We start from the raw sequence: 16,982 nt of genomic DNA, 5'->3' as shown, positions 1-16,982 counted from the left end.
ACGACTCAGAAAGCAGAAGCAGGCAGATCTCCGAGCTTGAGGTCAGCTGGGTCTACAGTGATTTCCAGGGTTACATAGAGAAACCCTGTCTTGGAAAAAAATGGGAGGTTTTGGGGGTGGGGTGGAGGGCTGGTGAGACAGCTCAGTGGTTAAAAGCTGTTGCTTGAAGATTTTTTTCCCCCTGAGACAGGGTTTCTCTATGTTATCTTGGCTATCCTGGACTCTCTTTGTAGACCAGGCTGGCCTGCCTCTGCCTCCCAAGTGCTGGGATTAAAGGAGCATGCTACCATACCTAGCTCTTCTCAAAGATTTTAGTTCCCTGCACCCACATGACAGCTCACAACTATTGGTCTCTCTAGCTCCAGAGGACCGATGCCCTCTCCTGGCCTTCTAGAATGTGACATAGATGCAGGCAAACACGCACGAATATCTGATTTACAATAACTCAGCAGGTTGAGCTGGTAGTTGTCATAGACACCAGAGTAAGGAAAGAAAAACCACGGAAGTCATATTAAGGAGACCCGGCAAGTTGTCCTTGCGTTCCCTTCTCGGGACTGGGTCATTTATAGCCCAGGACAGTCTTGAGCTAACTTTTGACCCTCCTGTTGGATCGCAGGCATGCATACCCTGTGTGGTTTATACTGTGCCAGGGACCGAACCCACGGCTCTGTGTATGCTAGGATGGTACCACGTGAGCCCCATCTCCAGGCCACGCCCCCCTTTTTTATAAAAATAAAAAACAAGAAAACCAGAAAATGAGTGTAAAGCTGTAAACAGCTTAAACTAGGGAAAGAAAACTAGCACATGCTTTGGTAGAAATAATCTGACACACAAATTTCCTTCCATCTTTTTTTAAAATGCAAGGCAGAATCACACCCTTTTCATCGGTATCTCTAAAGATTTGCTCCACGTCAGGGCTTTTGGCTTGCTTTGCAGACTTTGAAGAGCTGACCGGGGCAGCCTGGCAAGCCCTTTGGGATCCATTTAATCCCAACAGGACTGATGACAGCTGCTTGAAGGCACAGGGGGCTGAGTTTTGTCCCCACAGGCAATGGGGTGACTTGGCGAATATAAGGTAGATTATCAGAGGACAGGGAAATTTCATCCTTGTGAAGGAAGGGGCGAGCTCGGCTGATGAGCTGTCTAGGCCTTTCTGCTCACCAGACAGAGGCTGGCAATGGGTCTCTCATCTTCCATCCACTCCTAGGCAGCGCAGCGGGCTAGGTTCCCACTGATTAGAGCGGGTTGAACAGCCTTCACTGGTGGGGAAGGGAAGATACTTTATTGCGCTTATGGCCCAGCAAGGAAAAAGCAAAGCAGCACACAGGGTGGTCTGTCCTCTTCCCACGGTCACTTCACGTCCGTCAGCTTGAGAGTCCAGGCAAAGTCCACTGGGAGAGCAGTAGGTGGCAGAGGGGGCAGAGAGACCAGGACCCCACCCTGGGGGTCTTGAGTCCAGTTCAACATGCCTTCCATTCCTAGCATCCTTATCTGCAGGAGGCAAAGGGGGATGAGACAGTTACTCAGTGAGTACATTTTGCCACAGACATGACAGGGGAACAACTGACAGGACCAGAGCAGTGGGGACAGTCTGGTGGGACAGACACGTGGAAGGAACTTGGGGACAGAAGGAACAAAAAGCCTGCCTGCTGTGGAAGTTTTGGTTTATGATATGCAGACATGTTTTCGGTTCAGTCCCAGGTGTGGGATATGGGGCTGCTCCAGTTTGCCCACAGCTGGTAACTGCATGAAAGCCCAGAGAGGAAGAGGAAGAAGAACGCTTGGAGGAGACAGGTGGGCGGAGGAGGAAGAAGAGGCTGTTGCTGTGTTTGCTGTGGCTGGCTGAATGTCCTGACTATGGAAATTGGACTTGCACCAAAGATCAAAGCCTACAAGTGTCATTCTAGTTCTTTTTTTTTGTTTTGTTTTGTTTTGTTGTTTTTGTTTTTGAGACAGGGTTTCTCTGTGTAGCCTTGGCTGTCCTGGACTCGCTTTGTAGACCAGGCTGGCCTTGAACTCACAGCGTCCGCCTGCCTCTGCCTCTTGAGTGCTGGGATTAAAGGCGTGCGCCACCACACCTGGCTCATCCTGGTTCTTAGAAGCTACATCTACCCCGGCAGAGGCACAAGCCTGTGATCTCAGCACTGGGAAGGTAGAGACAGGAGCTAGCCTGAGACAGGTCGAGGCTAAGCCTGAGCTACACAAAGAGAACCTGGATCAAACAAAACGAAACAACAACAAAAAAAACCCAATAGCGGGGAGGTAGTTTCAGTGGAAGAATGTTTGCCTACGCATGCCTACGCCCTGGGGTCTATTCTCTGCACTGGAAAAATAAAAACAAAAGACAGCAAGTTAAAGCTTAGGTTGAGCCTCCTTACCTTTGTGGCTGAGGTAGTTTTGGGAGACTTGAGGCTAATGATCCCCTTTTCCGGCCAGTTCAGAAAAGTAGCATAAACAGCTGAGTCTTTAGTGGTATACCTGAGAATAAAGACACATGATTACCAAGGAAGAGTCCAGTCCAAGTCCCTGACAGACCCTCCTGTCCCCTCAAATTACTCACCCATTAAAGACCTTGTATTTGTCGTGACTACCAGAACGTGAGAGGAAGATGTTCAAGAAGGAGAGGGTCTAGGAAACTTTTCAGAATTCTCTATTACTAATCCTTCACTGGGCTGATAAGGTTTCTTTAAAAATTAAAATTAATCCTTGGGCAATTCATTTTCCAGACTTCTTCCTGCTGCCTCAATAACCTTTGCTTACTGGCTTTAAAAAAAATAAAAAATAAAAAGCTAGGCAGTGGTGGCGCACACCTTTAATCCCAGCACTCAGGAGGCAGAGGCAGGTGGATCTCTGTGAGTTCGAGGTCAGCCTAGTCTATGCAGAATGTCATGGCGTCTCAAAAGGAAAAAAAAAAATCAAAGAAAATAACTTTTGCTAGGTATGGTGATACACACATATAATCAATCCCAGCTACTAAGGAGGAGGCTGAGGCAAGAGGACAGCTTGTCCCCAGGAGTTGGGGGACAATGACTGTAACATGGTGAGACGCGATCCACACAGCATGCACTTTTACCAGCTGCTTCTCTGCTTATTAGGAGCGGAAGCCACAGAACTTGCTACTGAAATCTCTCCAACTCCAGATCCACCAGCAAACAAAAGAGGGTGGAACAAAGGGAGCGTACAAAACGGTGACACATTCCCCGGCCTGAATGGAAACAGGATGAAAAACACCTCACAAAAGTTCATCTGCAGGGATTACTGTGTCCCCTGTGGGAGAGCAAGGTGCTCTGTTGTGACAGGAGTCTCCTTTGACAGGACACTGAACTCAGGCCTGGGGCTCCACTGGGTTCTCACACACTTTCCCCTAAGCCTGTGTCAGGAAGGCAAACAGCTGAGCAGCACAAGAGCAGAACCCTCAAGTCTTTGAGATCAGCGAGGTCAGCCATTTCCGACAGGGATCTCACTGTCTGTCCCCGCTACAGAAGACCCTGCAAGGGGAGCAGGAGGCCGGAGGGTCAGACACGGCAGCTCATCTGGAACTCCAGCTGACCGCCCTGGCCTCCCCACTATGTTCCCATGGATGCTGAGGCTCTGACTAAGTGGCATTTTCTCTCTCAGTTGCTCTCTGCTGTTTTTTTTGCTCGGAAGCCCCAGGCGAGGGCACACTGCTCTGGCCAGGATCCACTCTACTGGGCACTCCAGCTGACTGCCTCAACTTCCCCAGGTGATTTCTGCTGGGTATTTGTGAGCCTCAGAGTGATGGCATCACTTCGTTGCTCTTGTTTAGTTATAAGCATCACTCTGCTCTACCTGAGACCCTTAAAGGGGTTTCCCAGATGATTTTCTGGGTGTTTTTTGTTTTTTGTTTTTTGTTTTTTGCTTTTTGTTTGTTGAGACAGGGTTTCTCTGAGTAGCCTTGCTGTCCTGGACTCACTTTGTAGACCAGGCTGGTCTCGAATTCACAGAGATCCGCCTGTCTCTGCCTCCCAAGTACTGGGATTAAAGGTATGTGACACCACCACCTGGTCCCCTCTCCCCCCCCCCCCCTTTTTTTTTCCGGGACAGGGTCTCTCTGTATTAGCCTTGGCTGTCCTGGACTCACTTTGTAGACCAGGCTGGCCTTGAACTCACAGCAATCCCCCTGCCTCTGCCTCCCAAGTGCTGGATTAAAGGCATGCAGCACCACACCTGGCTATTTTGCCATCTATAATTCATCCATCTATCTATCTATAAGCTATCTACCTATCTACCTGTCTGTCTGCCTATGTATCTACCCAACCATCCATCTTTTGTCCATCTGTCTGTCTGCCAGCTATCTGTTGCTATTTATTCTTTTGCTTCAGCTTGACTCTCACTGAGAGCTGACAATATGGCTACCACCGATCCTTCCCCTGAGCACGCAGGAAGGTAAGGCTCACCACACGGCTGTCAGGTTCTTTTCAGACTGCACCCTCCAGGGTCTGGAGGCATAGATGGCCTCGCCGTTGATCTGCAGCCACTTGCCAACAGCAAGGAGCCTCTCTTGGAAGATGGGAACAATCAGCCCGTCCTTCGTTGGCCCAATGTTGAGAAGATAGTTGCCCCCCAAACTGACTGTCTGAACCAATTCCTAAAGAGAGCAGAGACAATGAAAGCGGGGGCCCGACCGCCAGGCCTGGCAGGGTCTAGACCACACAGACATTAAAGATATTAAAAGAAGAAACGCCACAGTTCAATCCCTAGCTCCAGAGGAAAAAAAAAAGGAGGTGAACACTTTAGAGACAGGCAGGGCAGCAGGTGTCTCCCTAGGCTGGTTAAGGACAAACTATCTGCACCTTTGGCAAAACGGATGCAAGGAAAGCTGGGCAGGCATGCCTGGAATTCCAGCACTTGAGGTGGGAAAAGACAGCATGCCAGGAGTTCACAGCTAGCCAAGGTTGAGGCCAGCATGGACTACTTGGAGACCCACTCTCAGCAAACAACTACAATAAAGAGACACATCCTGAAGGCATCCTGTTGGGGGGTGTTTGCTGTGACCTCAGACAATTGTCTTTCAAGGCTTTCAAAAAAAAAAAAAATTAAACAGGAGAGCCCATTTAAGGATGGTCTTGGTTGGCTTTGTTTGTTTTCTGAGACAGGGTCTCTCTGGGTAGCCTTGGCTACCCAGGGCTCGCTTTGTAGACCAGACTGGCCTCGAACTCACAGTGATCCACCTGCCTCTACCTCCCAAGTGCTGAGATTAAAGGTGTGTGCCACCACGCCCCACTCAGGGTTGGTTTTTGACGTCTCTTTTCAGATTTCTTCAGCTCCACAGTGCTCAAGAAGAGCCCTCTATCCTACTGAATTACCCATTATGGTTGCAGGAAACCGAAACCACTCATGAGCTAACTAAAAATACTCCTGGGAAGGGGCTGGGACCACAATGGCCCAGAAGGTATATGCTTGCCTTATAAGCAAGAAGACCTGAGTTCATCCCCAGAAATCACATTCAAAACAAAACACACCAAAAAATCAACAACAGCCAGAAGATCTGGGTGTCGTGGTGCATGCTTGCAATCTCCATCCTGGGGAGCAGAGCAGATGCACTGTGGCTTCCTGCTGGTGAGCCTAGCCGAATGGCCAGTTCCAGGTTAGTAGGAGAGCTTGCCTCCAACCACAGTGGATGGAACCTGAGGAATGGCACCTCAGGTTGTGCTCTGGATGTCACAAACACACTTGCATACACACTCCGTGCGGTGGTGGCGCACGCCTTTATTCCCAGCACTCAGGAGGCAGAGGCAGGCGGATCGCTGTGAGTTCGAGGCCAGCCTGGTCTACAGAGCGAGTTCCAGGACAGCCAAGGCTACACAGAAAAGCCCTGTCTCCAAAAAAAAAAAAAAAAAAAAAAAAAAAAATCTGAGGCTGAGAAGATGGCAAAGGTGATAATTTTAGAGCGTGAAGCGCCTTGCGACCAGCTTGCCACCACCAAGATGAACAACCTAAGTTTGACCCTCGGGACGTACAGAGTAGAAGGAGAGAAGCGACGGGACTTTCTTTTTTTTTTGTTTTTTTTGTTTTTTCGAGACAGGGTCTCTCTGTGTAGCCTTGGCTGTCCTAGATTCACTTTGTAGACCAGGCTGGCCTCGAACTCACAGCGATCCGCCTGCCTCTGCCTCCCAAGTGCTGGGATTAAAGGTGTGCGCCACCACCGCCCGGCGCGACGGGACTTTCAATTGTCCCACTGACCTCTTCATGTATACTTTGGCACCCAGGCACTTGCTCCATCCCAAACAAGTAAATAGATACAATTTAAAAAGGTTTCAGGGGATAGAGAGATGGCTCAGAGGTTAAAGAGCACTGACCGTTCATCCAAAGGCCCTGAGCTCAATTCCCAGCTACCACATGGTGGCTCACAACCATCTATAATGTGATCTGATGCCCTCTCCTGGCCTGCAGGTATACATACAGGCAGAATACTGTACACATAATAAATAAATTTTTAAAAATCTTAAAAAAAAAAAAAAAAAAAAAGGTTTCAGACACCAGCTCCTTCCCCCATAACAGTGGCAATGTCCTTAGGAGAGGTCTATCTCCGCATACTCTTCCAACTGGACTGCTCTGAGGTGAGCAAACCGCCAAGGTGGAACACTCTTACCTCAATGATTTCATTTTCACTGGCAGTGGAAGACACAGTCATGTCTCTTCGGTAGCCCCAGGATGCCTTGTCCACGCTGGTGCACATCTCCCACTTGTGGTCTGGCAAGCTGTGTGGTGTGTATTTATCCTGACAGTTGTAGTACCCTCCGTGATGACAGGAGGAGTTCTGACCCCAGCGGTCGTTCACTACTACCTGGTCCTAGAGGAGGAAGGAGAACGGGGTCGTCAGAACGGCGCCACCTCGCTTCTGTATGCAATGCAGATCTACCTGGCAACAGTCTCCGTGGAAGGAGAACAGCAGGACCACACGAGGGTTCCTCCCTGGTGCTATCTTGGTCTAAGGAGCACATGTGGGAAACGAGACATCTTTGGTTGTCCCAGCAGAGGACGGTGCTGCCATCTAGTGGGAGAGGCCAGAGATGCTGACAGTGTGGAGGACAATATTTATTACAAAGCAGCATCCGGCCCCTAATATCAATAGTGCCCAAGCCCAGGGGCCCAGAGACAGACACATGGAACAGGTGTGCATGCAGGGGGGAGGCTTCTTAGATGCTCAGGGGGGCTCAGGAAATGGCTGAGTGGGTAAAGCCTTGCTGTGAAAACACAAGGACTCTCCAGCTCTCATGTACAAGAGGCAGGCATGGGGCTGGAGATGGCTCAGCAAAGAGTGCTTGATGCTCTTACAAAGGATGGGGGTTCAGTCCCCGGCACTACATGGCGACTCAGAACTGCCTGTAACTTCGGTCTCAGGGAATCCGACACCCTCTCCTGGCCTCCACTGGCTCCCGTACGTGCAGACTTCATGTAGGTAAAACGCCCATACACAACAACATAACATGTGCCCAGAAACAACATAATATCTTTTACAAATGTGTATGGGGGTCTGGTGAGATGGCTCAGTCGTTAAGAGAACTTACTGCTCTCGGGGCCGACCTGGATTTGTTTCCCAGCACTCACAGTTCCAGGAGACCTGGTGCCCACTCTGGGTTCTATGGGTTTCTGCACGCACACAGTACATATAAACTTACACAGGCACATGTGCATATAATAAATAAGTAAACCAAAAATAAGTAAACCAAAAAAACCCCGTTCTCCTTCCTCCTCTAGGACCAGGTAGTAGTGAACGACCGCTGGGGTCAGAACCCGTCAGGCAGAACGGGTGTTTTGCCTGCATGTATGTCAGTGCACATGTGTGCAGGACCCAAGAAGGCCAGACAAGGAAAATCTGCTTCCATTTTACTGGCGTTTCAGACCATGTGTGTGCTGGGAAGGGAAGCAGAGAGCAGCACATGCACTGAGCCCTTTCCTTAGCCCTGGCTGGTTTTTGATTTGCTTTGTTTTTGTTTCTTTGAGACAGGGTTTCTCTGTGCAAGCCTCTCTGGTCCTCTGTGGTCCCTGGGAAGGACAGCTCTGCACAGAGGATCGGAGATCGGGCAGAGGTGGGTGTGGGCGTGCCTTTACATGCAAAGCTGTGACAAGGCAGTGAGCAGGCTACTCCCCTGGTGAAGGAGCAGACAGATCCCTGGGTTCTCAGGTGGAGAGAGCCCAGGTTCCCACCTTCCTTTACCAGATGAGCCCCCATGTCTCTCCAGCCGGGGAAGGGAGCCAGAGGCTTGGGAGAGTTTGAGGTGGCCTGATATATTTTTCAGGATAAAATGTAAGAGCTTTATAGGTCTAAACACTAAATGGTGAGAGGAATATACACATTAAGAGATACTACCAAGAATGAGTGAGATGCTTTCTGGAAGGATCTTTGGACAAGAAAACAAAGATGCATTAGGAGGCTGCCCTTAGAGGCTCATGTCTACAGGGGAAGGCTCCTGCATTCGGAGCAACCAGAATGTGTAAATGATACAATTAAGATCTTCCTGAAAGCAAAACTCATCTGAATGCTGGAAGACAAGAATTTGCCAGAATAAGACAGCCATGAGACAAAGAACTAGGGTTTTTTCAAACCCCCATTTGTTTTTTGTTTTTGTTTTTGTTTTCTTAAGACAGGGTTTATCTATGTTATCTTGGCTGTCCAGGACTCACTTTGTAGACCAGGCTTGGCCTCAAACTCACAGCGATCCGTCTGCCTCTGCCTCCCCAGTGCTGGGATTAACAGCATGCGCCACCACACCCGGCTAAGAACTAGGTTTTAAGACATGTACTGTCTGTCTAGCGGCAAGAGTCAGAGCTAAGCTAAGGACTGAAGAAAAAGGGGGTAAGGAAAAAGCCAGAAAAACAGAAGAAAGAACAAAAAGCTCCCCAATCCAGGAGACCCCAGGTTTTTAACGCCCTGTGTTATAAAAAGGGGCAGGCAGATCCAGGATATGCTTTTTTTTGTTTTTTTCTTTTTGAGAAAAGGTCTCTCTGTATAGCCTTAGCTGCCCTGAACTTAATTTGTAGACCAGGTTGGCCTCAAACTCACAGCGATCCACCTACCTCTGCCTCCTGAGTGCTGGGATTACAGGCCTGCACCACCACACACGGCTTTAATTTTTAAATATTTACTGTAAAAATCTGTCCGTAACATTGGAGTAGATGGGAGTTGGAGAGGCAGCTCAGAAGTTCAGAGCACTGGCTGCTCTTCCAAAGGTCCTGAGTTTAGCCAGCGTGGCAGCAGCACTTGGGAGGCAGAGGCAGGTGGATCTCTTTGAGTTCAAGGCCAGCCTGGTCTACAAAGAGAGTTCAGGACATCCAAGGCTACACACAGAAACCCTATATATAAAAACCAGAAAAAATAAATAAATAAAATAAGATAAGAGCTAGGAGTGTGGCTCTCTGGAAGAACAGTTGCCTACCACACCTGAGGCCATGGGTTCGATTCCTAGGCCATCGAAAAGAGGTCTCTTGATTAGAAAGGACCATAAAACCTTCAATGTACAAAGTAAAGAGTTAGGAAATAGTTTTTTGAGAACACTAACAAGTCATGGCACCAGATGACTGATTAAATAATCGGAATGAGCTAAAGGCAACGAAGCTATACTATAGAAATTGTTTGTTTCTTGAGACGGAATCTTACTGTTTAGCCATGGCTGCCCTGGGAACTCCCTGGGCTGGTCTTGGATTGACAGAGGTCCACCCGCCAAAGGCGTACCACAACATACGGGCCATCTCTGGTGGTGATTGGCAGTCTACTGCCCACCCATAACTGTATTTAACTGTGGCAGAGACAGGGGTACTACGGTGAATAACACAGCGTTTGCCTTTAAACATTTAGCAAAGACTTAGAGAAGAGACAAATGTGGGCCATTCAGACCACAGCATTTTGCCAGCGTTAACTACCTGGGGATGAAGTGCACATCTGGGAGACCCCAGAGACGCTGCAAGTCTCTGAAACGAAGCCTTGCATAGGCTGCTAGCATGCTCTACCAGGGAGCTACATCCCGACACATGAGAACTGCCCTCAGCCAGCACTCGTCACTCAGGGTGCCTCTTTTCTCTTCCCTTTCCTTCCCGTTTTCTGAGTTTAGTAATAACCACCCAGTAAGAGCCCCAAAGGTAGCACTCCACCAGACACACGTTCAGCCCAGCTCAGGCTTGGTGCTTCTCGTGATTTACGCAGGCTCCATGCACCCTAAGCACGTGTCTACCATTGAGCCATTACTTCCAGCTACCAAGATGCTTTCTTGTCTTGTCTTTTCTTTCTTTTTTCTTTTCACAACAGAGCTTTTCTGTGTGGCTCTGGCCATCCTGGGACTCCCTCTGTAGACCAGGCTAGCCAGCTAGCCTCGAACCCTCAGAGATGCGCCTGCCTTTGCCTCCTGAGTACTGGGGTTTAAAGGTGTGCACCACCGCGCCACCAAGCTGCTTTATACTTAGATTTTTCTTTAAAATCTACAAATCTAGAGCCGGGCGTAGTGGTGCATGCCTTTAATCCCAGCACTCGGGAGGCAGAGGCAGGTGGATCACTGTGAGTTCGAGGCCAGCCTGGTCTCCAAAGCGAGTCCAGGACAGCCAGGGTTACACAGAGAAACCCTGTCTCGTAAAACAAAAACAAAACAAGAAAAAAAAAAAAAACCCCAACAACAAATAAACAAAAAATCTTGGGTAAAAGCTAGGAGTGGTGCCATGCACGCATAGTAATCCCAGGTCTTGGGAAGCTGAGGCAGGAGGCTTGCTGTGACTTCCCCGATGGCTGAGACTATCATCATTCTTTTTTCCGAATCAATCAGGAATGAGGAAGTCAGATTGTCACCTACCTTGACAGGGCTATCGTTATAAAGCCAGGCAAGGAAACCCGTGGAGTTCCAGTAGGTGTCCGGACACTCCCACTCCCCATCAGACCAGATCAGGTCAGGCTTGTAACTGGAAGACATGTGACCAGAACAGTGTGCTAGCTAAATCTATATATACTCCAGTATTTTAATACCTATTATGTATACAGTGCTCTGCTTGCATATACACCTGCAGGCCAGAAGGGGGCACCAGATCTCATTATAGATGGTTGGGAGCCACCATACGGTTGCTGGGAATTGAATTTAGGACCTTTGGGGGTTTTTTTTGGTTCGGTTTGGCTTTTTTTTTTTTTTTTTCTTTTCCAGAAAAGGTCTCTCTGTATAGCCTTAGCTGCCCTGAACTTAATTTGTAGACCAGGTTGGCCTCAAACTCACAGCGATCCACCTACCTCTGCCTCCTGAGTGCTGGGATTACAGGCCTGCACCACCACACACGGCTTTAATTTTTAAATATTTACTGTAAAAATCTGTCCGTAACATTGGAGTAGATGGGAGTTGGAGAGGCAGCTCAGAAGTTCAGAGCACTGGCTGCTCTTCCAAAGGTCCTAAGTTTAGCTGGTGTGGTAGCAGCACTCGGGAGGCAGAGGCAGGTGGATCTCTTTGAGTTCAAGGCCAGCCTGGTCTACAAAGAGAGTTCAGGACAGGCAAGGCTACACACAGAAACCCTATATATGAAAAACCAGAAAAAATAAATAAATAAAATAAGAGCTAGGAGTGTGGCTCTCTGGAAGAACAGTTGCCTACCACACCTGAGGCCATGGGTTCGATTCCTAGGCCATCGAAAAGAGGTCTCTTGATTGGAAAGGACCATAAAAACCTTCAATGTACAAAGTAAAGAGTTAGGAAATAGTTTTTTGAGAACACTAACAAGTCATGGCACCAGATGACTGATTAAATAATCGGAATGAGCTAAAGGCAGGCCAGCCATGCCCTGCAGGAGGACCAAAGGAACACAATCACTGTCTACCACAGCCCCAGGGAGGAGTGCTGCAGAGATGGCTCGGTGGTTAAGAGCATATTGGCTCACAACTGTCTAGGAGCCTCTTCTGGCCTGCAGGGGTACATGTTAAAAAAAAAAAAAGCCTCAGGGAGAGAACACATGTTTAATTTACATCCACGACACCTTTACTGTCATCAGCTCCCATGATTGATTACAGAGAATCAATCTCTGTAACAAGGGACAGAGAAGAGGAGAAGGGAGACTAAATAAGCCACAGAGGTTATTTAAAAAAAAAAGAATCCAAGAACACTGCACATGTCTATAATCCCAGAACTCAGGGAGCCCTGAGATAGCAGGACTGCTGTAAGTGTGAGGGTATAGAGGGAGAGGAGACAGGGGAGGGGAGAGGAGAAATGAAAAAGCAAAAGCAAAAACAGAGCCGGGTGGTGGTGGTGCACGCCTTTAATCCCAGCACTCAAGAGGCAGAGGCAGGCGGATCGCTGTGAGTTCAAGGCCAGCCTGGTCTACAAAGCGAGTCTAGGACAGCCAAGGCTACACAGACAAACCCTGTCTCGAAACCCGTCTTCCCGCACCCCCCCCCCGAAAAAAAAAAAAGAAAAAGAAAAAGAAAAGAAAAAACAGAAACAACCACCACAACAACAAAAAACCCCAAACTAAACTTGATTTCAGATTCCCCAGCACTCTGTACCAGGCCAGCCCTCTTTGACAACACAGTCTCCTGAGAGTTGTCTGGATAGAACCAGATGCAAGGAAACTGGCTGGAAGCTGGGGACAGTGGCTCACGGCTGTAATCCCATCACTCAGGTGAGGCAGGAGGACCTCATGGAATTAAGAGGCCAACCTAGGCTACAGAGGAAGACGTCTGTTGGCTTGGGCCTGAAATCCTCACACTTCAGAGGCTGAGGCAGCAGCATCAACACGGATCTGAACCCAGGCTGGACTACAAAGTGGGATCTTACCATAAAAAAGAAAACAGCCAGGCAGTGGTGGTGCACGCCTTTGATCCCACCACACGGGAGGCAAAGGCGGGAGGATCTCTGTGAGTTCCAGGCCAGCCTGGTCTACAAAGCAAGTCCAGGACAGGCAAGAATACACAGAGAAACCCTGTCTCAAAAAAACCAACTAACCAACCAACAAAACGCCCAAGCACTCCCGTTTCTTACCTGTTAACAAGGTCATAGAGCTCAGGCATGGTTTTTGCTTTAACAAAGTACTGAGTTTTGAAGCCATTTTTCTTATCAAGTAGGTAGAGTGGATGGAACCATTCCAAGAGCGAGTGGTAGAGGCCATAGCGTATGTTCCTTAAACAGAAAAATATAGCACCAGCAGGCATTAGGCAGAGAGAAAAACAATTTGTTTTATGAAAAAAAAAAATCACACTGGGTATGGGAATCGTCAGCACTTTGGAGGGGGAATCCTTGGCTACCAAGTGGGGTTGATGCCAGCCTAAGCTATCTGAGATTCTTTCTTTATTTAGTGTGTGTGTGTGTGTGTGTGTGTGTGTGTGTGTGTGTGTGTGTGTGTGTGTTGCTTCAAGTTAGAAGGTCACTTGATCTGTGTAGCAAGTTCCAAACTCTTGGGGATACAGGTCTCACAAGACCAAACCAAGTAAAAAGAAAACAGCTACTTCCAAAGTCCGTGTCTGAGCCCCACCTAAGATCACATGCACATTTACCAAGGATTATTGCCGAGCGAAGCATGAGGCCCCGGAGCACTGAGCAGGTAGTAGGAGTTAGCAAAAGCCAGCGGTCACCCCTCAAATAGCCACAACAGAAAGTTTATTTTCTTTTTTAGGGGCAAACATAGCCAGCAGGGATCACAACCTGGTGGCTGGGAATCGGGGCTCGGGGCTGGAGTTTGCCCTGTCTGCCTCTGGGGGCACGCCTGGAAGGCTTCTTCCCTGGCTGATGGTGCTATTCTGAGAGTCTTTGGAATCTTTACAAGGTGGACCAAGCTGGCAGAAGATGGTCACCTCTGTCTGTTCCCTACTCATTTGTTGTGTGTGTGGCCACTGTGAGTGCAGCTGGCCCACCATGGATGGATGGAAACCTGAAAAAAAAAATCAACCTTCCCCCCAAGTTGCTTTTAATGGGTATGGTAGTCACTGAGCAACCGTTTAATATTCGTGAGGTCCTGTGTTTGACTGTCAGCATCAAACCCCAAAACCACCCTACATCTGACACACCCCACTGCTTTGATCTTGAGAAGGTAACGTCTACATCTACTGCTGCTACTACTACTGTTATTATTTAGCTTTTTGAGATACAGTCTTATGTAGCCCAGGCTAGCCTCAAACTCACTATATATCTCAGGCCAGCCTTGAACTCCTAACCCTCCTGTCCTTGCCGCCCAAGTGCTAGAAATCACCCTCCCCACACAACATCATGTCTATTCAGCTATTTCCTACTAGGTAACAAATACCAGGGAGCATTAAGTAGCTTGTGAACTGCTTTCCTTAGTTCTTTTTTTTTTTTTTTAATTTAATTTTTAATGTGCCTTAGTAGGAGGGTGTCAGATCTTAGAGTTACAGACAGTTGTGAGCTGCCATGTGGGTGCTGGGAATTGAACCCGGGTCCTTTGGAAGAGCAGGCGGTGCTCTTAACCACTGAGCCATCTCTCCAGCCCCTTTCCTTAGCTCTTGATCTGCCACTATCAGAGCTTGCCCTCAGTCCCTGGGGCTGGTGGCTACAGAAGAGAAAGGTGAGACCCAGTCCCTGGCTCTCATCATATACTAGAAAGTGCTCTCTGTACTTCAGGCTTTCCCATAGAAATCCTTTGCAAGCTGCAAATAGATAGATCATCATGGTCAATGCTGGGTGTCCTCCGTCACCCCACTGTGAACCTTTCTTTCTTTTCTGTTGAGACAGGGTTTCTCTGTGTAGCCCTGGCTGTCCTAGACTTGCTTTATAGACCAGGCTGGCCTCGAATTCACAGAGATCCGCCTACCTCTGCCTCCCAGAGGCTGGGATTACAGTGCCTGTCTGTGAACCTCTTTCATCACTGTATCACCTTTGGTCCTGTGAAAACCGCCAAATTGCAAACTCAGAGTCTGGGAGCCCTTCTGCTCACTGGCCACATATGACCCTGGTAGACAAACAAGAGGACACAAGGATGGGGGTCTGAAGGGCTGGCTGTCCACAAGACACGCACCTTTTCCGCACAGCTGCTCCCAACTCACCGACCAAATCTCGATGGGGCCCTACATCCTTCGAGTTCCAGTTCCAAGACACAGGGCTTGGCCAGTTTGTGAAGCCTTCGTGATGCTTAGTAGTCAGGACCACATACCTGTCGATGTCAAAGGGAAGTCAGGACAAAGGAGGCGGGCAGTGTCCACAACCGTGGCCGTGTCCGGCTTTGCCTAAGAAAATCCTGACTATAGAAAACACCCTGGTTGTCACAGTGACTCATCCCAGGGTGCAATATCCCCGAGTAGGTATGACTCAAGAATGGAAGGAGCCACTGGAGCCCAAAGGGGAGGGACGGGTGTCAAAAGAAAAACTGTGTACCTTAGTTCTAGAGTTAACCCTTCCGTGCAAGTAATGAACTCTTTTGAACCTTCCTGCCCTGTTCTTTTGGCAAAACGATAAGAGATGGCAGCTGCTTGGTTTTTGTTTTTTTGTGTGTTTTGTTTTTTCTAACCAACATTGTGGAACTGCCCTTTAGTTAAAGAGGTGACAAAGACCCAAATATCTGGGATTAAATAGACCAGTGTTAAAATGACCAATTTGGCCAATATATCATTTATATTTATAGGGAAGAAAAAAAAACGTAAAAAGAGTGGCATCTACATGTGGTTTTTTTCACCACTGGCTGGTGTGGGGAACCCCTGGATTTCAGGGTCTTACAGTATCTTAGGCTCATAGGAGCCTTCCTGGAGTTCAGTCTTTTTCGTTGTCGATTATGGATCTCAGAGATGGCTAGAAGAGGGAATCCTGTTTCCTCGGGCCTTTTACTCCACACAGGTAATGGGAAAACACTAAGTGCAGATACACACACACACACACACACACACACACACACACACACACACACATATATACACACAGCATTTCCCTTTCCCTACAGCACAAGAAAACTCAAGATCCAGAAACTAAAACATGGAGGACGGCAGAAGGATCAGTGTGAGAGCAGAGGGCGTCTCTAAGCAGGAGGCACCCTGGTTCCAGCTTACTGTTTTACCAGCTGCCTTCCCAGTGGCCAAACCCCTCCGTCCCGAAGTCAACCAAAATTCTCTGGCTTAGGGCTCTCAAAACGTACTTCCTGTGGAGGGCTCTGCCCTAACAACCCCGTTCCTCCTCCGAATTCTACCACAAGGAAGAGAAGGCGAAAACCGAAACAGGCAGCAACCCCAAACGCCCATCTTTCCTTTTCCATTTAGAAGACACAGGGCTACAAGGAAGCCAGGCAGCTTCCTTTTATGGCCTTCCATGGACGCCGCAAGTGGCCTAAGGTGACACTGGTCCAGGTCCACAAGTCCGTGCTACAGACAATTCAGGCTGTGTTCTGGCCCTTTTAGAGGAGACATCGGGTGTAGCCTCTCTCCACACAGGTGTAGTAAGTACCCAGTGCTTTCCTGCCTTCAGTTTTTAAACTAATCCCCAGCTGGATTCTCTCTTTCTTTCTCTTTAGCATCAAGGCTCCTTCCTCCAGGATGCAGAACGGGAGTTCCCGGGCTTTTCCGAGGCCAGGCAGCACCTGCCCCTTCCCTCCTCGCGCCCGGCCCCCACTCACTTGGCCCCGGCAGCTTGGAAGAGTTCGGCCCACTGGTCCGGGTGGAAGAAGCGCGCCGTAAATTGTGGTCCGAAGTCGGCGTAGCTGAATCCCGGCGGGTAGTTGTCTTTCATGAAGCTTACGTAGGGCGGCAGCCGCTCGCCCTGCCAGTGCCACCAGAACCATTCGCTGCCCCAGGCTGGGACCGAGTACACGCCCCAATGCACGAACACCCCGAATTTAGCCTCATCGAACCATGTCGGCAGTGGCCGCGAGTCCAAGCTCTTCCAGTCCGCGGTGTAGCGGCGCGGAGCCCGGGTCACTGCCTGGGCCACAACCGCCAGCAGCAGCAACAGCAGCCTCCAGAAGACCACCGCCCGCCAGCCCCTTCTTTGCTCCCACATCCCTGCTTCCTTTGCACGCACCGGCATCTCTTAACGCGCAGGCGTGGGCGAGTAGCTCCGCCTCTCTGA

At 49.0% G+C, this 16,982-nt stretch overlaps 1 protein-coding gene and 1 long non-coding RNA gene across 2 annotated transcripts in view; one reads left to right on the top strand and one right to left on the bottom strand.

Annotated features, from left to right (window-relative positions):
* LOC311601058 overlaps positions 1-10,794 on the top strand; it is a 403,201-nt gene extending 392,407 nt beyond the window's left edge. Inside the window, exon 3 of the long non-coding RNA XR_014780449.1 lies at positions 9,303-10,794. This is a non-coding gene — a long non-coding RNA (uncharacterized lncRNA). The remainder of the gene's footprint in view (positions 1-9,302) is intronic.
* Positions 1,261-16,960, bottom strand: FUCA1 (alpha-L-fucosidase 1). Its single transcript, XM_084788309.1, has 8 exons — positions 16,531-16,960; positions 14,950-15,084; positions 12,963-13,100; positions 10,803-10,908; positions 6,614-6,814; positions 4,419-4,609; positions 2,379-2,478; positions 1,261-1,491 (listed from the first exon to the last, which is right to left on the bottom strand). Exons 1-8 carry the CDS (start codon positions 16,938-16,940, stop codon positions 1,351-1,353), a joined length of 1,422 nt encoding a protein of 473 aa, XP_084644435.1. The 5' UTR covers positions 16,941-16,960; the 3' UTR covers positions 1,261-1,350.
* Between the last annotated feature and the right edge of the window lie 22 nt (positions 16,961-16,982).

This window comes from Acomys minous (genome assembly GCF_964271855.1).
Source record: "Acomys minous genome assembly, chromosome: 6".
Taxonomy (NCBI): domain Eukaryota; kingdom Metazoa; phylum Chordata; class Mammalia; order Rodentia; family Muridae; genus Acomys; species Acomys minous.
The sequence above is the reverse complement of the archived record's forward strand: the minus strand, read 5'-3'. Positions and strand labels throughout refer to the sequence as shown.

What these genes read in the sequence shown, in the direction of transcription:
- FUCA1 (XM_084788309.1), bottom strand. Translation starts at nt 16,940, where the DNA reads ATGCCGGTGCGTGCAAAGGAAGCAGGGATGTGGGAGCAAAGAAGGGGC. An exon ending in TTCCAAGCTGCCGGGGCCAA is followed by an intron (nt 15,085 to 16,530) that starts GTGAGTGGGGGC and finishes TGACATCGACAG; the next exon opens with GTATGTGGTCCTGACTACTA. An exon ending in GTGAAAATGAAATCATTGAG is followed by an intron (nt 4,610 to 6,613) that starts GTAAGAGTGTTC and finishes TGCTCTCTTTAG; the next exon opens with GAATTGGTTCAGACAGTCAG.